General features: G+C 38.4%; 1 protein-coding gene across 1 annotated transcript in view; it reads left to right on the plus strand.

Moving 5' to 3' along the window:
* The window catches only part of LOC134536961 (uncharacterized), a 31,218-nt gene extending 9,842 nt beyond the window's left edge, over window positions 1–21,376 (plus strand). The window contains exons 5-15 of the mRNA XM_063377073.1: window positions 566–737; window positions 2,058–2,326; window positions 3,200–3,311; window positions 5,423–5,509; window positions 8,750–8,884; window positions 11,425–11,557; window positions 12,567–12,708; window positions 14,706–14,830; window positions 17,169–17,339; window positions 19,218–19,325; window positions 21,215–21,376. Of these exons, the coding sequence (XP_063233143.1) occupies window positions 566–737; window positions 2,058–2,326; window positions 3,200–3,311; window positions 5,423–5,509; window positions 8,750–8,884; window positions 11,425–11,557; window positions 12,567–12,708; window positions 14,706–14,830; window positions 17,169–17,339; window positions 19,218–19,324 (1,453 nt within the window). The 3' untranslated portion in view covers window position 19,325; window positions 21,215–21,376. The remainder of the gene's footprint in view (window positions 1–565; window positions 738–2,057; window positions 2,327–3,199; window positions 3,312–5,422; window positions 5,510–8,749; window positions 8,885–11,424; window positions 11,558–12,566; window positions 12,709–14,705; window positions 14,831–17,168; window positions 17,340–19,217; window positions 19,326–21,214) is intronic.
* The last annotated feature ends 506 nt before the right edge of the window (window positions 21,377–21,882 follow it).

The raw sequence follows: 21,882 nt of genomic DNA on the forward strand, positions 1-21,882 counted from the left end.
AAGCTTCAGATATAACTACTAGAAAATTTTTCCCAATGAAGTCCAATGGAATATTAAAAAAGAGTACTGATTGAACCAGGTGGGGCATGAGTCACCCACCTGACTGCCTCAAACGTCAAAAGACACAATTAAACAAGTAAATAAATAAAGTAGTGCAGAAATCCATTTGTATAATGCAAACAACATGTCTATTTATTTGTTAATACTGAAATGGCACACTCATCATACATCATATAAGGTTGCTGTTAACCTATAAGAGAATAATATTGATATTCATATAACAGTTATACAAGACAGTTACAAGACAGGTATAACACAGCTCGAAACCTCAATAACAATTTAACATCTAAGAATAAAAGACGACAAAATCATAATTATGAGTCGCCCCTGTATACCTGGTAAGGCGTGGTAACAATTCAGGATGGAAAAAAAAGAAAAACGAGATGGCAAATCAAAAAGGGCAGAAGGCCTGAATCACGCAACCAACGAGTGGCTTAGCGTCAATACACAGGTCTATCGGCGCGAGTGCTGGAGACCGCCGCTGAGTCGGTGCGTGTGGTTGCAGCGTGGGCGGGGTGTACCGCCGGAAGGCCGTGGCGAAGGACTGGTTCGGGAACGGCCAGCCGACCACGCTCAAGGGGCGGGTCGAGATGATCCAGCAGACGGAGCACGACGTCACCGACCTGGACGTGAAGTTTGAAGGCCTGGACGACAGCGGCGACTATCGCATCCACAAGGTGAGTGAGTGCTTCCGGGTGGTGACGGGGCCCCTCGTTTCGAAACCCTTTTGCTGGAGGCAAGGAAAAAATGTTCGCGAATAACAGTGAGTGAAAATTTGAGAAAAGTGTGTGCTGCAGAACTACTATCCGAAAACCTAAACTAAGGGATGGAGAATAAAAACAGGTTTTATGATTTTTATATTTGTTTGCGTACAATGCAGGAGTTGAACTAATTTTTAGTAATTTCCAAAATGTTTTCCTTTTTGTCACCGTGAAAATTGTATTACATATATTCTAATTACTACACGTTCAGCACTTGTAACTTAACATTTTATAAAAGAAACCATGTGATGTTCTTAACATTAATTAAGCATTTTTTTCCTACTGAAAAGTAATGGTTTGCTATTGATGATTTAATGACGTTTTTAAGTGAATTATTAATAGTCCTGTGTTTTAAACACTGTGCTTGAATACTAGTTTCTTTCTCCGAGTTGTCTAAATAGGTTCTTATCTGTGGTTTCTTGGATGGAATCTGTGTGCACAAATAACATTAAGCTTTATTTATCAGATGCTATCTTTTTTTATAATATAATTTTTGTTTCGAATCGCAGCACTACTGTACACATCATCATCTTCATGATGTACGGCGACGTTCACATTGGTGAGTGGCACTAGCAAGGGGCACGAGGTCTCTTGAAGAATCGTTTCGTTGACCGTGTTATTGTAGTCGAGCGCGGTGCCTAATTCTGTGCCAGCATGATGACAACAATACTTATCTCCAGTCACATCTAGCAATGGATTAAATATTTTTCTTTCCAGTTTGTGTGTGTGTGTGTGCAAGTGACTGCACGTGACCTTTGAATATATACTATACTGTATAGAAGTCGCCAGCCCAGGTTAAAATTTATAATACGGTTTGAGGTACTAGTTGGTTAATTCACCGCCGCAATCGCCACCAACTCTAGGACATCGACTTGTGGTTGGTCCCTAGCGGACAAGTGTCGAACTCTTCAGACACACCTTCCCCCCCTCCTGTTGGAACGACCTTGAGCTGCAGTGAATGATGGGTGGGCGGGTGCGGGGGAATTACAGCGGGCGACAGTGCTGCGCTCTAACGTGTAAATAACAACCTAAGACGATACGGGGCGTTAACGGCAGCGCCCTGCAGCGGCGAAGTTCCCAAGCTGCTCATCTCATACGCTCCTGAAAAACGTAGAGTAAATCCTATCCACTCGCGACTTCTGTACGGTATATATATATATATTCAAAGGCGTGACAGGGTGATGGCGAGAGAGACTGCACCAGGGACGTGCTCCTGTGGCTGTCTGTTCGAGCCAGGTGTCGGTGGAGATGGACCTGGAGTTTCCGTGCGAGGAGACCGCCGTGTACGGAACGTGGGACCCCTTGGGCGTGGGCCCCGCGCGGCTGCCGGAGCCCGGCCGTGGCAGCACGGACCAGTACCCGATGGGGGACCTCAGCGGCAAGTTCGGCACCCTCGAGGGTTCAGCAATCCACGCGTCCGCCCACAACGACTCCCGACTCCCGTTGTTTGGGACCGACGCAGTTATCGGTCGCTCGGTAGTTGTTTACAAGAAGAATAAAGTGAGGTTAGGCGACAGACTAATACTGCTTGGTGGTGGGGAAACTATCACGGCCGTGTTAGTTTACATCCTATTAGCAATCCCTTTACATGCTCACATGTGCACATCCAAAGCACAATTCATTTAGAAACATATATCATACTCTGTCAACATCAGGGTTGCCAACGTTAAAACGCTTCCTACTATGTACCTATACCTCAGTTTATCTACAAAACTCGTACAGGTAATGTTAAATTGAACATGCCACTTTTAATTTTTAAGACTCAAGTTTATGGAGGTGTAAAGTTGTGTAGATAACATGGGCGCTAAATAACTTTCAATCCTCTTAAGCTGTATGTCTACTAATCTCCAAACTTCTAAAATTCATTCCTTGCTGGTGTTGGTTGTCGAAGTAGTTAAGTAATTAAATTAAACTTACAATAATTACTAACTAAGACTGCAAACAGATTCTGAGATTACTAAGTTATTGCTTTGGTCATAATGGTCATAAATAATTTTTCGGTATCTTAAATAACCTATTCAAACCTGAAATGGCTTTAGAAATCTTCTTAAATAAAGATTTTAATATTTTTTTATAGATCTGTTGTGTGTATCATTAATTAAGTTATTTTAGGGCACGTGTATTTGTACAATGCTGTAGATTTTTTTGGGTATGAAAGCAAGGTGGAGTTATTCAAGATCCCTGTGTTAATGCCGTATACTCAAAGTTCGTGTGTGGTTTTATAGTTCTTCTTGCACATCACTGGTTGGCTGTGAGAAGCCTAGATATAGACCAAAAATTATAACTCTGACGGTGTAAAATTCCAATAGCTTTGCATGTTTTTCTCGATCGTGCGTCATAGACGTGCAGTAATTGCCAGTGTGCCCCTCTGTCTCCAGGTGGGCGTGTTCCACGATCGAGCGGGGCTACTCCCCCTCGGAAGCCAGGGAGCTGAGGGCCATTGCTTCGTTCCACCACCCGCTGGGCTTTGCCTACGGCTTCATCCGAATGGTGGGTACGAGCATTAAGGGTGCCAACATTTTAAATATTTTCGCAGTAAGGATTCAATATTTGAGGGGAAAAAATTTGAAGAAAAATATTACAGGAAATAAAGTAAATTTTAAAAATTCATCACCTTTAACCTCTGAAGTTAACTAGGTCAATTTTTTACCTCATACCTATCCTGTTACCATTTCACAAGATATTTTACTTTTAACATGTAATTATATAAATACTTGCTGAGTACCAGTCGTTGCTCGGACTAAACATATAATATAAGGAACATCACTACCGAGTTTAAAGTCTGTAGGACATAGACACTTGAATAATGAAAAAATTTGAATTTAAAAGTCCCATTGATTGCACAATCTCAGTGCTTCAAGGCTACGCATCAGCAATCTTCAGCTCCAGTTTGTGGGAAGGCAGGTAACCCCTAGGCAAGACGCGACAGACGCACCAAGCGATAGCACGTTACAAATTGAAGGTAATGCCATCTATTGACGAAGTTCTAAATTGGAACTGTTATAAGCGCCTAGTTCACTAGCAGCTGCAAGCTTCATTAAGCAGATCGGTTTTGCCAAGAAGGATAGAGAAAGTGGCCAGTTCACATTGCGGTCATATAGTCATAATCATATGATTTTCTAAAAACTGAATTTACCCCTTTTTTACTCCCTTAGGGTTGGAATTTCATAATTATATGTAGAGACCTGAAAAATTTGCGGGTTCATTACGTGCTATGCTAAAATTCAAATAACTATACCTTAGTGCTGCTTCTGCCATTGGTCCACTGTTAATCTGGAGGACTGAGGGCCAATTAGAGACCCTCACTCGTAGAAGTGTCGAATCACAGGCCACCCAGTCGTGACGACTCACAAGTCAGCAGCAAATGAACAGTTGGCATTTGCCCGAGTGTGTAAAGGATATTGGAGTCTATCCTAAAGGTCATTGAACCCGCGAATTTTTCCGGTCTCTAATTATATGTAAGCGTATGTCACTCTCTGGCCCCATGTTAGGGATGGGGGGGAGAAATATATAATTCCCATCTCTTCCTACGTAAGACCCTGTTCCGAATTCAAGGATGGGTGCTGTGTTATCACTTCAACCTAAATGCTGCGAGGGTACGGTGTGAACCGCCTTCAAGGACGAACGAGCGTGGAGACTCGTGTGTCGCTCGCTAGTTGCGGTGGTGTTGGGGGCTGCTGCGAAGTGACAGCTGCGTGAAGCCTTTGAATATATATACTGTATAGAAGTCGCGAGTGGATAGGATTTACTCTACGGTTTTCAGAAGTGTATGATGAGCAGCTTGGGAACTTCACCGCTGCAGTGCGCTGCCGTAACGCCCTGTATCGTCTTAGGTTGTTATTTACACGTTAGAGCGCAGCACTGTCGCCCGCTGTCATTCCCCCGCACCCTCCCACCCAAAATTCACTGCAGCTCAAGGTCGGTTCAACGGGAGTTTGCGAGTCACAAAACTGTAGGGATGAGAGGTGGGGTAGAGGGTGGGTGGAGGACAACGCGTGTTTGAGGGAAGGTGGGGAAGGGGTGTTTGAAGAGTTCGACACTTGTCCGCTAGGGACCACCACAAGTCGATGCCCTAGAGGTGGTGGCGATTGCGGCGGTGAATTAACCAACTTCCTCAAAACGGTATTAGAAATTTTAACCTGGGCTGGCGACTTCTATACAGTATATATCGTACACCGAGAATAATAGGGCCACATCTCAAAAAAAAAAAATTTTTACATTTTTGTATATTTGTAATGTCTATGGCTACATCTATTTGGTATAACAAGGCCATATATGTAGTACAATAAATATTCACCTGAGATGAGATATGTCCTTATTACATTTTAAATTTGTAAAACAGAAATCAGAATAATACAGCCACATGTTGACATGCGGCCTTATTATTCGTATAGCTGAGGGTGGGTTGGAATACACCATGGCCATATTTGGACTTGTGCCATAGAAACAGTGCCGACATTATGCACTTCCTGATTGCTGAGGCTAAGAATAAACTTTCAATTATTCACTCTCCTGTAAAATTTAGTTTTTTTGAGATGTGGCCCTATTATTCTCGGTGTGCGATATATTCAAAGGTGACGTCACCGCCCTGTGGGTTGCAGACGCAGCTGGTGTACCGCGACGGCAGCACGAGCGACACCGTCATCGAGGTGAAGCTGCGTCACCCGGGCAAGCACGACCGCAACGTGGTGAGCCGGGCCGCCCCTGCGTCCCACAACGCTTCTGCCGTTTTCACTTTACAGTAGAATCCCGCCGATGCGACCCCCCTCTGATGCGTCCATTCCGTTTATACGACCGTTTTTTGATAAACCTTGAAAAATTTGAGCAGAGAAAGTCGAAAATTGGCCCGAATTCTCTATTGCGACCATTCCGTTTATAAGTCCGGTTTTTCCGGAAACCGTGAGGGGTCGCATCAGCGGGATTCTACTGTATTTATTTATTTCAAGTGGTAACATGCATACCATCAGTGAGTAAGCCAAAAATGTAGGGTTCTATCAATGTTAAATGGGTCATTCTCACGAAAACATACAATCTGTAGTCCATATTAATTTCTACTATATATGTTTTAATTTATGTGTTATCTGGATTATTTATCATTAGGCGATAAATGGATTGCATATTATCTTATATTTTGTCTGGAGGAAAGTTACAATTTTTACCATTCATAATAGGACAAGTGTTCAAATTGTCACCTCCGTGGCCTGTCCAAAGTTAGAGACAGCGCCAAACTTCTTTAAAATTGTAACAATTAACTACTTATAATTAGTTTTTTTATGTGAACATACAAGCTCAATAATTTTTGTTCCTTACATATTCATTGATCTAATTATAAATGTAACAAAATAGATATTCATATTATGTTACCCATCTGTCGTATAAAAATGGGCGTAGCAATTTGGCAGCCAGTTTTAGTTCGCTAAAAGTTGTAAAGAGTGCAGCAAAGTATATTTATCTTTGGCAGAATGATGCCAGCAGCCGCTATTTTATGTTAGTATTATTGGAGTGAGAGTAAGTAATGTGTATTGTGATTTATTAATTGTGTAATGTAAAAAAGGGGAATGTGTTTTTAACATTTGTCACCTCCGTGTCAGCTTATCTGAGGTAAAATATTGTTATGTAGTTATTTCAATTTTTATAGGTACTATTATCTATCGACTGCTTGCAGTATTACCAAAAATAAGTTTTCTGACCTTAAAACTATGGAATCTGTGAACCAAAATATTAAAATTTGTCACCTCCGTGGCTGTCACTTCCGTGGTCGCGTAATGACCACGGAAGTGACCTAGTTACCATGGAGGTGACATTTAACTTTTACTTGGAACCAAGGCTGCAAAACTTTTGAATTAAATTCTGGTTATTATTTTATTTGTTCAAACTGTTAATTTCAGAACATATAAAATAAATGTTGTTGATTTACATTGTATAGAGCAAGTTTTTAGCCATTGCTGTCATCAGTGTTATACATATATGTGGCACAATTATACAACTTAAACAAGTACAGTTAAGATATTTTATCTTTTCAACTTTTTGATTTACAAATTGTACATTTTCATGAGAATGACCCAAATACGTTAATATCATAATCATGCAAATTCATCCTGCTAATCTTTTAGTGAAAAATATGGGTGGAATGGAATTTTATCGATGTTCCTTTTTATTCCTATTGGGTTATTTGATCCCTGTTTGATGTAGGAATTCTGAAATGTAACACCTGCAACACCATCCCTTTGATTACTGTGAGTAAGCCATTGCCTAAACCAGACAACGGGGTGAGTTAGGTTGAAAAACTCACAAATGATAAGAGGAGATGCGTTGAAATAAAACACAAATTTATTCACAAGCATGACACTTTATATTATAATGGTCTTTCTCGGGCATGGTACCAAACTTATGTGATGTATCGGTGTCGTACCTTTCTTCCGAAGTCCCGGTGGAAGTTGGACAAAGTAACATTGCAGTATGCGGGTAGGAGCATCGGCAGGCGTCTTCTTCGTAGATCTTAGGCAAGCGGTTGCTTGCAGGCGACGATATCTACAGGCGTGACCGTTGCAAGAGCCTAGAAGATTCTTCCATAGCTTCCTAGCTGCTTCCTGGCCACCTTACGGCCACGAGACTCCATTTTTTTCTAGTGGAAGCTTTCTTCTACACTGGGATATTTTTTCCTGTTAGAGTCTTTGCGGTAGCCTAACTTGCCTGTGTACCGATAGCTGCACGCTGTAGGGTACGCACGTTCAAATATGTACAAGACACAGAATGGTACATAAAATATAGGAGAGGGGGTAAACTCAGGGCAGGGCAGGGGAGGAGTAGACTTTGACTCACCATCGTTTGGAGAAATATTCTTCCTTAAGTCATATGATTGTAGGAAAATAAATACACATTTATGTTTCAAAATTTCTTCCTTGTATTTTCAGGTTTTATCTCTATGAATTTGTTTATTAATTTTTATGTTCCAATTCAACGTCTTACCTATGTTTTAGATCTTTGATTATCAAGTTTTTCTTAACAATCGATAGAAAGTAAGCTTTGTAATACAGTTTGCTCTGGTGAATGAGGTATCCATGCTAAACTGTTAGGAAAGTTTAGTACAGTCATAGTCACCGTGTGTTACAGTCCACATTTTGTTAAGCTCCGTAATTTTGGAATATCGTTAATTCTGAAGATTGCAGATTTCAGCAAAACCTTAATGAAGAAGATTAATAAGTAATTTTAAATAATAATTCTAAAGTTCTATGAGATAATATAGTTATTGTAACAAGATTAAATGTCACCAGCTACATGCTGAAAAATTTACTTTACCACAGCCAGTCAATCACTAATTTTAAGCTGTGCTAGGGAAGTCAGTGACGTTACTAACTTTTGGAATCATTAAATGAACGGTGTTGAAGATGATCTAAAAAAAAATCTATAATTCCCACCAACAAATCAAAAGAGTTTGAAAGCCAACAGCAGGCAAAGTGGTTCTATTTCCCCCTCCCCAGAAATGAAAAAATACTGCATACACTCCTGTAACTTATTGTTAGAGACAGGAAAAATTCACGATTTCAATGACCTGTAGGATAGACTCCATGATCCTCTATGCATGCGGGAAAATGACATCTGCTCATTGGCTACTGGCTCGTGATACCTGTTAACCTGGGACGCTAGTGATTCGATACTTCTTTTGTCAAAGGTTTTTCATTGGCCGAGTGTCGTTCAGATAAACTGTTGCCCAATCACTGATGCGGTAAAAAGGCAAACGTTTTTGGATTCTAGCCTATCGCAAAAGGAATCCGCGAATTTTTCCGGTCTCTACTTGCTGTCATGAATAAGTAGAGATAATGGACTATGTAATCGAAACAGAGCATCGTTATGATTGTTGTTGTTGTTGTTGTTGTTGATGTTGTTATTGATTGCTGCGCGTGTGTTTGAAACTGTTCGTCTCGCAGACGAGGAACCACAACTGGGCCATCTTCGTGAACCCCGTCGGAGTGGACGCGACCGTCAAGGTCCTGAACACTCGCTGCGTGGCCGGGGGCTACATGTGGAATCCGTACTACACGCAGCTGGCCGACCCTCTGAACGTACGTACGTGCTGTTGCGCCCGTCTGCCTATTCCTGTGCAGTCGGGCCTAGGTGGGTTCGAGTGCCGAGCGGTACACTCGCTGATAGCCAAAATTAAGGGATAGGTACCCCAAGAAGGAACTCGATGAATCAGTGGAAGATCTCTTTACTCCTGCTGCCAACTCAACACTTCATTTTTCGTACAACCATAATTACATACGGAACGTCCGCTCTCTCCGAGAGCCTAGCCTCCTCTGCTCGCTGTCCCTCAGCGTCCCTCACATCAGTCCACCGCCAGCAATGCCCTTATCAAAGTTCAGTTTTTCAGGCGTCCGGTCACGAGGCACGCCGGCTTCCAGAAATCAGCAACGACGCACAAGCACACTCATCCTTGGTTTGTACAGCGTGCAGAGTTCCACAAAACAGTTCTGTGTACATGCCCGCTGACGTTTTCAGATTACAAACATTCGCTACGCATCAGCCGGCTAAGTGCACATGTACCCTTTCCACTGAATCATAAGAACTATATACTATCTTTATAAATATCTTAAAACGTATGCTTAAATGAAATAAATACAGTAGAAAGAATACAAAGAAATAATCTTGTCGATATGTCTACCCTCCCGGAATCCCGGACACAACAGTGCGCGTCGCGTCGCTACTGCATGCAGTTGACGTGAAATCTAAAACCTCGTCCACGTAGAGGTTGTGATAGATGGATGTGTGTGATGCGGTCAGGAGTGGTGACGTAAAACACCAACGTAAGAAACAGGAGCACCCCGAGAAAGTTTCACACAAAATCCATATGGCCAAAAAGGTTACATGGTGAACTGTAATAAAAACCAAAATAACACCGGTACACATGTTAACACACCTCAGAGCACCGACATGCAACTAAAATCATGGAACCTATCAGTATTTTCAATCAAAACTTAACTCTAATACCATATACTTAAAACTTTTAAATATTAAATCCAATGAAAGTAATTTATTTAACATTATGTTTGTACCATACTTTAATTTTAAAAAAAAATATTGGGAAATTTTTATCTTGCATTTGTTATTAGTTAATCAATTTTACATTACGACCTTAGAACATTTTTCAAACACACAAATACTGAACAGATGTATTTTATCTGTTCTGAAAAGTTTGACATGCTTATTACAAATCATTATACTGAAAAAGTGCATCGTGTTTCAGTCATATTGACACTGTTTAGGAGAAATTAGTATCATGGAGCATTTAAGTATCAAATTTTGTTCCGTAATTTGCTATCTTTTTCAATGAACAAATTTCATAAAATAAAAAAAAGTAAAAACAGTAACACCAAAAACTCGTGTTTTATGAACGATATTGGCTTGAAAATGAGACCATAAAATCTTTACTCTAAACATCAACCATGCTTCCCAATAGTCAAAAAATGCAGGTTTCCCCCCCCCCCCCCCCCTTTTTTTATTTTTCTTCCTCCCTTCCCCCTCCTCCAAGGAATCGAACCCAAATCACCTTGGTGAGAAGTGTCTGTGAAAGGTTTAGTAATCTCCTGGCCATTTTCATGAGAGTGTTTTTGAGGTTGTTCCCGTATGTATAATTTATTTACATTATAAATTATAATTTATCACCATACATATTACTTAATAAATAATTAAAATTAATAAATAAGGATAAACATTCAGCATATTTATTGCTTTTATTTTTTTTCATTAAAATTAATCTAAATTATTGTACTAAATAAAAAAATTAAATTTATACATGTGTGTATAGTAATATTGAGTACTGAGTACCTACCTATTTATTAAAACTTTTTAAATGATTGAATGTATCCTTTACCAACCGTAATTATAATATCACGCCAGTTCTTTCATTATTATATTTAATTAATTAATTGCATGCAAAATCAAAGTTAGTTTTTTTTATTATGCCAAGTAAGTATAACTTCTAATGCAAATACATTAGTACATGCTCCTTTTTTTTCTTCTTAAATTTCAGAAAGTAAAAATGTCTTGTTTAATGTATTATCTGAAATTTAGTTCATTATAATTTAGCTAAAAAGTTACCTCTTAAACAATAGTAAATTTAAAAAAAAAAAAAAAACATTTGGGTCATAAATTTATGTTAGTACTATTAAAAGGTTGTTTTTGGTATTTAAAGTTGAATAAATTACACATGTAATTTGTTGGCCAGACTGAACACATGTTTTGCCACACAGATGTGTTATTTATTTATTTATTTATTTATTTATCAATTTGTTGCATGCCTACCGACGGCATAAGGCCATGGGTGGTAGGCACAATAAACATAAAAATATACATAGACAAAAGAAATACATGAAACAAAATGAATAACATTGAGGACAATACTATAATAACGCATACACAAGACAACACAGCAAGCAACTAACAGATAAACAATAACAAGTTTCATAATTATATAACAACAGTAATGATAATCGAGAACCTGTTTATATATTAAAAAAAATTAAATGTGTTAGCATAAGGAGATTCATTGGCAGTTAGGACGTATCTTTATGTTCTGCCCAGAGTCATGTCGATGTGATTCCAGGAGGATCTGTACCGCGACGAGTGTGGGCCGGACAACCCTCTGCGGTGCTACGTGGGAGACGTCTCGGGCCGGATGGGCACCATAGACATCGGCACACAGCGTCAAGTGTTCACGGATTCCAACTTTCCATTAGGTAAAGAATTCTGAACGATCTTCGCACATCTTAACCCTAGTGTCTTGGGTGAATAAAGCAACTTTGTTCATACTTGCTGCACTTTGTACCGAAATTAGAGATGAGCTATCCTCACCAAAATAATGGGGTGGGAAAAAAAATTCTAAACTAAGTGACTTTATGATGATGCCATACTCTTCAAAACAGACTTTGATATCCACATGTTTGATCGTCAAATATCTCAGTGGAGACATTTGAAAGCAGGTAACATATCCAATGAAAAAGTCACTTTCCGGCATTTTGCAAGACCCTTTGAAACTACTTGCAGCCATCCTACATCTTCAAAAGTCTGTGATTATTTACTAATCCATGTGTTTGGGACTTGAAGCAGGCATTTTATTAATGTGCAGTTGTAAATATAGCTCATAAATTTAAAGTACCATATGTTGTTCAGTAACACCTAAATCAGGCATTTGTTTGAATGGGATTTATCTTGTTTTAAACTAATATTTTTTTAACCATTGTAACAATGGGTTTAAGTACAAAGGTTAAACGTACATTCTTTGTGCTGATTACAATGTAAGAAGTCGTTGGTTCTTTCCACGCAAACAGAGTTCAACGAGATGCTCATAATGACACACCCGACCATGGCATACATCTGTTGTTTAAGCTACTGTCTAGTATGTTGCATCCTTTTTTTTTATATTCCAAGATGTTATACTTCCCTGAATTTCCTATCACTTTTAGGTAGTCCCTTATAGTTCTCATTTAGTGTGAGTCTTTTTTTTACACTTTAATGCGTTTTATATTATCTTTTCCCCTATTCTTCCAGAAGTATAGAAACGGTTCCATTAGCACGGCAGATATTGTACGAGTTAATTTATGAAGACTCCTCCGAGGCCGTGATTGCTAAGGCTCAACTCATGTTAATTCATGAGCTGTTAGTCAGTAGTCAAGTGTTTGTAAGTGCTGTCACCTCACTCCTTCATGCGCGCCGGTGAGATAAAAAAGCGGACGTGTTCTGTTCCAGAGGGCACGGTCTCCGCTCTGGGACGGTCCATTGTGATATTCACCAAGGACAGAGGCGGGGAGAGATTTGCATGTGCGAAAATAGAACCTGACAGCGACATCATCAAATATGCCAACATTGAAAAGCCACCAAGATTTGTCCTGTAAGTTATGTCAATTAATTTTATAATTTTTGTTGGTTTGTAATCAATTTTTTTGTAACTTTTTGCTGTGAAGTTTGGTGCAAAATGGCTGCATTGGCCATAATACAGAGTGTTAATTTTCTTGTTTGTTTAGCTTTTGGTAAAGACAAGTATTTTACCCACACAGAAAGGTTCAAGTAAGTACATGTAAACTAGGCCTGTGTGCGAATACTATTTTTTTAATTTTTTTATTTATTTATTTTTTTTTTTTTTAAATGAAGCAAATATCAAATCAAATGTTTAAAATATTTGCAAAGTTGAATCAAATTGTGAATATTGTTCTCGAAGCTGTATTACACTTATTTTATAAAATACAGGATAGAAGTAAAAAAAAAAAAAAAAAATCATTAAACTGGCAATGTTTGACTCTGATTAAGTGATTAACCAGTTGTGCTGTACATATAACATAATTCAATAAAATTATAAAATAAACGTGCATAATATTAATATTGAGCATTCACTAAATAAAGCAAATTGGAGCGTCTTCTTTTGATTTTTTCCAATAACCAACTTTATTCAAGCAAAACACTTATAATGACACAAAAAAGTAAGTATTTTCATTAGCAAAGCTTAGCCTTCCAATGTTTTAACTTTGCAACAACTGTAAAGCTTCACATCAGCTACAAAGCTTTGCATCACAACCGAAGCTTTAAATTAAACGAATGGCAAATTACCCGAAAAATTAAGTCAAATATTAAAAAGAGCTTCGATTGATTCGCTTTGTCGAAGTTTCGCACAGGCTTAGTATAAATTTAAATACAGTTAAGACTAAAGTGTTTTAGAATCACAACTTTTATTTTAAAAGATTGGAGGAAGTTGGGCTCCAACCACTGTTGAATGTGTGCAGTGCTTGTTTTCCAGATTGTGGATATTGTCCCACTCGTCTCTTTCTCTTGTCCCGTGTGAAATAGGAATATGTGTTTTTGTCACTTGATCAAACATAACAGTCTTTGTTTTTGTTAGCTAAGTGTGTTTCCTGCCTGCCTTAAACTGAAAGTGAAAACTAGGCAGTGCACACGATAATAACAATTTTTTGCAGCACAGGCACACAGTTGCAGCATTCTGCTGACAATGGAAAATTTGTTCACCGAAAAAATATGTTTTCTTTTTCTTACTGTGTGGATATTTCGACTAAAACCAGTCCATTTGTTACTCAAAGTTTTATCATTTGTATGTTGCAGAGTCTTAAGTGGCATAAAAATTAATAAGCCTCAAAAAATCTCAGCTGATCAGTTGCAAGTGTCACGTTGGTTCGGAAATGGTTTGTGGCATGCAACCGTGCAAAGTTACCATTTTTTTTTTTTTCAGGGATGACAGCCTGCATCAATTTTTCCATCATTCTGCCTCTGTAGCTCTACATCTCTCTTTCTCTTCTCCATCCCTAACTATCTGTTCCTCTTATTGGGGGGGGGGGGGGGGTTAAGGGGACTGGGCTTGTGCTCTGGTTGCCACATTGTGGCAGGGGGGGGGGGGGGAGGAGGGTTTACTAGCAGAGTAATTTTTATTACTTGAATATCGTGATGTTAGAACACAAAAAAATATTCTGGGGGGCAGATGAACTGAATTATTTGTATTGAAATATACATACATGTATATTCGTCAAATATTTAAAAACTGGTATGTCTCACTTATTATCCAACCTTCAGATGTATTAAAAATGAAATGACTGCAAATAAATCTGTTTATTTTCATCTAAGTCGAATAAAAAAATATTTGGAATAGAGAAATTAATATGTGGAGGCGATATTATGAGGTGTTGTCAGAAAAGGTTATGGTTAGTTTGGTTTGAAAACGGAGGGGTTGGGGGCGGATGGGGCGCACCAAGTTATGTTCTTACCCCGGGTGGAAACTAGTTCAGTTATGTCCGTTCCTAAGGGCCTCCTTCACAGAGTGTCATCTCCTTCGCTATTTCCCTTCTGATTCCATCGCTCATCTGCAAAGCAACTGTTTTCCCGCAGCGCCCAGTTCATGGCGGAGGTGCGAGAGATCATGGGCATCCCCGAGTGGATGCTGTCCGTGGACAGCCGGAAGACCAGGACTCTGCACGACGGCGGCTGCGTCCAGTTCCTGCTCCACTTCAAGGGTGAGTGGGTCGCCTGGCCGACCGCCACCGTCGCCTGGGACTTCCAGAAGTCTCTCGGCACTGGCCCGTGTTCACGCATCCCGTTCATTGCTTGTTCTGCCTGTGCTGTGGTTTTTATTTCAATCAAATATTAAATCCAATATCTGATTATTCACAAATATTGAATATTATTTTAATCAAATGTTGACATACTGAAAACATTTTTTTTACACTTCACAGAAGTCCAAGAAAAGTTTATCCAAAATACATTAATATATATATATATTTATTTATTTATTTATCTATTTATTTAAAAAAATATATATATCCATAATAGAGAGATGTAAAATGATGGAAAGAAAAAAAAACTAGCACTGCATTTCCTTAAATCATTATGTAAATTAAAATTTTAAGTTTTAAAAATTGTGTTGTTAATCCAACTGATTATGTAATAAAACTAGAGTTTTGTTAGAAATAATAAATCATATTTTACAGATTATTTGTTACATATAAATATAAAAACAATGTAAGTATAGTGTTGTAGAAAACATATCTAAATTTCTCAATGAATCATCTCAGCTACATATCTTTGTCAAGAAATTTGTTTTGTGAGCGGTCCCACTTGGTGATTCTGTTGGTAATGAATAATTTAAATTTATTATACATTCAATTTTCAATGTTGAATCGAAAAATCAAACTATTTATGAATATTGAATATCTAATTCTTGCAGATTCTAGTAGGCCATTTGCAAACCTAACTTGGCAACAAAAAAGGGTCTCCTTAGTCAGCATTCAAGCAATGCAGCAAGCTGCCTCGAAATTTACTACAAACATAAATCTCAGGCAGACAGCTCTTTAAACAACAAGACTTATTCATTGCCCAGTCTTTATGTTCTGTTAGTAAAAATTTGTGTTATTATCGATAAAAAATATACTCATTTAATTATAAATTAAGTGTTCTGGGCATTATTTTTATTTTACATGTGGAGACTGCTGACTTGCAATGCTTGCTGCATAACCAGTGTCATTTTCCCAGAGTGTAAGATTGGGAAAAATATTTCTTTATTTGCATACCATTTAATTTTGTTTTCATTGTGTGATTGTTTCTTTTTTTTGTATCTTGTGTAACAATTCGTGAGCCATTACAGAAAATTTGGGAAATTTTAAGATGTAATCTTTGAACTATTTTTTTATGTGTGTAAAATTTAATGTTTAGAATCCATGAGGTCTTTAAATTGTGTTTGCAGTCGGGTTGAATTTTTAATGTAAATTACATGACTTGTCCAAAATCTTTGTGCAAGCCTGGACGCACAGACATGATGTAGTGGCTGCAATGAACTACGGGGAACTGAACCATGTGACGTCTGATTTCGAAACTTCGCACGTCCCTAATGACCATACCTGCATACAGTAGTTGGTTTTTTAAACTTTTTAACTTGTAATCTATTAAATTAAATAATTATAATAATACTTAATTCATTAAAAAGAATTATAATTGTTTTTTTTTTTTTTTTGCAAAAGAGGCTTTTAAATGTGATTTTTGCACTAAATTTAATCTAAATAAATAATCTTAAAAGTAAAGTTTATCTAAAGTTTACATTAGTGGGTCAAATCAAAACAAATCCAAAAAAAAAAAACTGTATCGTAAGATAAGGTTTAAGGGCGTATGTACCGTTCCAGGTCATGATTTTAGATTTATATTAATCACTGATCAACTTTTAGACATTTTCAATTGTTTAACTTTCACGAAATGAAAAATATATATATTTGCATACTTTTTGCATAATTAGCTCCCAAAGTTATATTTTTAACCTTTTTGGGTTGTACAAATAAGGAGAATTTAATTTATTGCAGAACTGAAACTTTTTAGGATTAACTGCAATGCCACTGGCTACTTCAAGAAATGGTTTGCTTTTCTATCACAAAAACTTATTTCATGTTTCTTGGCTGTCAAGATCATAAAAATTTTGAGAATTTTGAAATGTCAGGTAAAATTAATTAATATTTTCTGAAAGAAATGCAAACCATTTCTTGAAGTAGCCAGTGGCATTGCAGTTAATCCTAAAAAGTTTCAGTTCTACAATAAATTAAATTCTCCTTATTTGTACAACCCAAAAAGGTTAAAAATGTAACTTTGGCAGCTAATTATGCAAAAAGTATGCAACTATATATATTTTTCATTTCGTGAAAGTTAAACGATTGAAAATGTCTAAAAGTTGATCAGTGATTAATATAAAACTAAAATCATGACCTGGAACGGGACATACGCCCTTAAGGGGCCCAACTAGTCTAGGCTCTAGGTTGTCATTGTGTTAGACCGCGGGTGTTGCGTTTGCCGAGCCGTGACTGGACGTTCCAGGTCCGATAGCCAACCAGCTGGAGCTGGACTTCAGCCGGCTGATGAACGCCGGATCGCTGCCCGCCCCCACCCTCTACATCCCCGGCTACGTCCCGAGCGACAAGCGCAAGAAGCGCCTGTCCTACAGGCCTTGTGGCGCCCGCGACCCCAACCAGAAGTCCAGGAAGAAAAGTGAGTCCCCGGAGATGGGGCAGCTCCGCCTCTCTCTCTCTCTCGCAGCGACACAACCTAGTTGTACAGTTGTCATCCAACAGAATGAATGCTATCATGCAGATGTCACCAAATTTTTGAAAACAATAAAACTTTAGCGCATTGATATCTATTATCATACTCAGTCACAGTGGCGTAGCTAGGGTGGCTGGCGCCCTTGGCCAGAATTGACAATGACTTGGTTTAAAAGAGAAAGAGGGGGCAGGGGAGGGTTCAGTAACGCGAAAACGTCGCCGCGGCGCCCCCCCCCCCCTCCCCTCCTGCTCCGGCGCCCCTGGTGGGGGCCATCCCTGCCACCCGCTTGCTACGTCACTGCTCAGTCATACTGTTTGTTCACTTAAAAATTTCTAATTCCCAAAAAAAATATATTTCATTGCACATACTATTATCATTCCCTAAATTTTACTAGAGGGCCATGTACAATCAACATGAGCCTTTGACAAGCACAACGCAGTATTACCTATATCCTATATGTACCTGTTAAACTTCAAGTAATTTAACTTAACTGCTTTGCAATAAGCATTTATTCAAGTGTGGTATTACATATTATCAAGTGGAGTTGGCTATGGGTTTAACTCTTGCTTAATAGTGTATTATTTATTGCTAAAACCATGTTACTTTTCGGTCTTTCAGAACGTCAGACTCTGTGAACGTTGTACCACTTTGACATTTGACAACTTTACGTAATAAATGAGAAAATATGTGTATTGACTAGATTGTGCGGGATATTAATTATATTTTCTTTTGTGCTGCTTATGTTTACACCGTGGAGTTAGGCTGTAAACATTGCAGACTACTTTGCAAAGGGGAAAAATATAATTATTTTTGCATTAAATTAAAAAATTTGTTCGTTCTTATTATGGATGTTATTATTCTATCCTGTAAAATTAATTATTTCCTTATGATAACTCATCAATAAAACCAGCAGCATTTATTTCTAGCAGACTAAAGCAGCTACAATAAACATAGGAATAGAGTTATGTTTATGTCCATTGTAGCCAAGCTTGTTTTATGTTGTGAGTGCTTATCACTAAAGCCATCCATGTGTAAATGTTTGTGTCTATTGTAGCCCAACCTTAAGTCAGTGACCATACCTGCATACAGTAGTTAGTTTTTTTTAAACTCTAAACTTGTAATCTATTAAATTAAATAATTATAAATATACTTAATTCATTAAAAAGAATTATAATTTTTTTTTGCAAAAAAGGCTTTTAAATGTGATTTTTGCACTAAATTGAATCTAAATAAATAATCTTAAAAGTAAAGTTTATCTAAAGTTTACATTAGTGGGTCAAAACATATCCAAAAAAAACTGTATCCTAAGATAAGGTATAAGGGGCCCAACTAGTCTAGGGTGTAATTGTGTTAGTAAAATGGAATGATAGGTCGACTTCGACGCTCACTAGTGCTTCCAGCATGATATTGCGTCTTAAGCGGAAAGCTTTGAACTAGCACGGTCCTCTCTTCGTGCGTAGTGGTGTGGAAATTAACATAAAGGTGTAGTGCAAGTCTCTTGAGTGCTTTCAATAATCTATACCAGATATTTCATACCTTAAATAATTATTCTGAAAACGCATTTCAGCTGTTTTCACTCTTATAGAAATACAATTTTAAAACGAAATACGGAAGCGGAACCCCGCCCTCGCCGTTCCCTTAAATGCTTTTTGTAAACCGACTCCTTGTGATACCTCGGGCAGTTTCGAAATTGCGTGGTTTCTTCTGAAGCTCAGCGCACAGTGTAGGAAGGCAGGGCCCCTAAGTTGTGTGTTAATTTTTTCGGAGTGAAAACTACTGCTATAGTGTTGATAATGTCAGTATTTTATTTTTTTTTTTTTTCAGGTTTTCTAGGGAGCAGAGCGCATTGCAATCGGTGGTCCAGTTTTTCCTGTTATGGGCTGGCTGTTCTCTCGCTGAATTTTTATCTTTGGGCTGGGACAGTGTTTTGATGTAAGTAATATTTTCCCTGGTACGATTCTTCAGGGCACTAACCTTGTGTTCAGGTCCCGTGGGCCTCCTTGCAGAGGTGGCTCCAGGAACGGCAAACCGGGCAACTGCCCAGGGCCCCACCGGCTCTTTTTATTGTTATTTTGCTGATTTTTATAGTTTTCTGGGGGGAAAATGTACCTGAACGATATTGGTAAAAGGAAGAATTACACTGTCATTAACATGGTGTTGAGCTACTTAAGCTCGGGTACTAGCTTGCTGAGCTAGTAAGTAGAGGTTGGATAGGCCTCTGCTGGATCACGAGCAACTGGGTGACCGAGGGGTCCCAGGGATGTGAGAGGTATGGTTCTGTGACGGTGCTACTCAGATCCCACAGAGGGGGCTGGCTCTGTAGGTGGTCTGGGGGTTCACGGCGGAGCTGGGGGCGGGTCGGTGGGGCCGAAGTTGGAATGGGACTCCTCAACCTCTCGACCTAGCCGGGCGCTCTCCAGTAACATGCCGCGATTGGAAATGGCGAATCTATTTCCCGGTTCCTGGAACCCATGATAGGCATGTAAAAGACCCATATTTCTCCTAACCAGGACCACGCCCTAGCGGAATTACATGCCTGGGGGAGTATCTATGATTATTTTGAGGTGTGAACCTAATGTACATGTCATTAACATGGTTGGATAGGTCCTTGGCCGAATCACGGGCTCCCTGGTTGTTCTGAAGAGTCCCAGAGATGTGAGGAGAGGTCTGGATAGACACCTCTACTGCCTGCCGGGGCGCTAGACGGCAGGGGAAGCTACGATGGTGTCGATGATGGGATGGGTGGCCTCAGCCTCTTGACATAGCTCTTCTCCGATGCCTCCAGACCGCGATGAAACGGCGTATCCGTTTCCCTCGCCGTGTGGGGCCGTGCCATTTCCCGTCGTATCCACCCTTCTAGGGAGCATGTGCCGACTTGCAAGGGTTAGGGAGCGTGTTTAATAAATCAGCAACATTTCGAGTTCCATCGAGTTTTCATTGTTTTGTATTAGAAAACCTTCAAAAAAAATTTATTGCCTCATATAATTTAATATAATATAAATGCAATTTCACTGTAATTTGATTCTTAACATTAATAAAACCAAACCGATCATGAGTTATCAAGAACGAGTATTAACTTTTCTCAAGATAAATTAGCAAACCATTTTCAAAATTTAAGTTTCAGGTTAAGTTAATAATGTTTTTAAGAGTTTATTTTTCAAATTTTCTTTAGTCCCTAAAAACAACCCCTTGTCCTTTACCCTGGTAAGGCCCTTCTACATATTTATTAACTCTCCCCTTTCCCGCATGAGACGCAATGGCGAAATACTATAGCTGGATTTTTATGTATACGGTAGGACACCAAATTTTAATTTAATAAATGTTTATTGTTTATTTCAATTACCTACCAATTATTTTAAAATTAATGATCTATATACTGTAGATATTACCTACACATTAGTTACTACATTGTAGTGCATTAAAGTGTGTCCAACATATTTTAAGGGAATAGATTATGGTAACATTTTTAATTGGTATGTCAGCCCTGAGTTATTTATTTTTGGTAAACTTTGATTTCATTGGCATTTTGAATACCCAAAAAACGTTTTGTAAGGAAACCTATAGAATAAAATTGAATAGAAGTAACAATTTTAAATAATGTATCAGCCCTTTGTCATTTACTGTTAATAAATTTTGATTTCATTAGCATCTTGGCTACCAAAAGGCTTTTTATAAGGCAACCTATTGGACAACAACTGCAATCATCAGCTGTGTAGAAACACTATTCATTTAAATTCTCTGAAAGCTCCCTTTAATTTGTTGTTTTTAGTTATCAAGAGTAACTGTAACTAAACTGTTCTTGTATCATTGTTTCATTTCAGGTCCAGTATCGTTAGTCCCTGGGCTGTGAATGAATGCTTCCCACCTCAGAATTGTTCTGCAATGTCTTTGTGTTATTTATTGAAGTGTATTTTACAGTTTTATTATTCCTTTTGACTCTTGTTTCAGAAATACATATAAGAAAATAACATATAAATATTAAATATATAAAGTTTTTTTGTAAAAAGGAAAAGTTTTTAAAATAAATTTATAATTTTGTTCATAAAGAAAATAATTATTTCATTGTAAATAAAAAAAATGGTGATACCTGATTAATTACAGTGAATCTTAATAAATAGAGTGTGGCAATTTATTTAAAAATATTTTCATTAACATTTACCATTTTTTTTTTTTTGTATTTGTCACATCCCCACCAACAGTTGGGAACTTTTACGGTGGGCAAGACACACACAATGTAGTCCCTGCAAGCACTGCTTTCCAGTAAGCACCAAGAGCAGGCAGGCACCACCTGAAGAGAAGCACCGCAACAGGTAGGCAAATACATAGTCAACATGTAACATGCAACTTCATTACCCTCTCCACCTTTGAGACAGTTGTGGAATGTCACAACCCAACACAACATGTGTAGTGCAGGATAGTGTAACAAGGGAAGCAGAGAACACTTCCTGCCTGGACCCGGATTAGGTTTTAGTTATTCACGTTAGTACGT

Source organism: Bacillus rossius, chromosome 11, assembly GCF_032445375.1.
Source record: "Bacillus rossius redtenbacheri isolate Brsri chromosome 11, Brsri_v3, whole genome shotgun sequence".
Classification (NCBI taxonomy): domain Eukaryota; kingdom Metazoa; phylum Arthropoda; class Insecta; order Phasmatodea; family Bacillidae; genus Bacillus; species Bacillus rossius.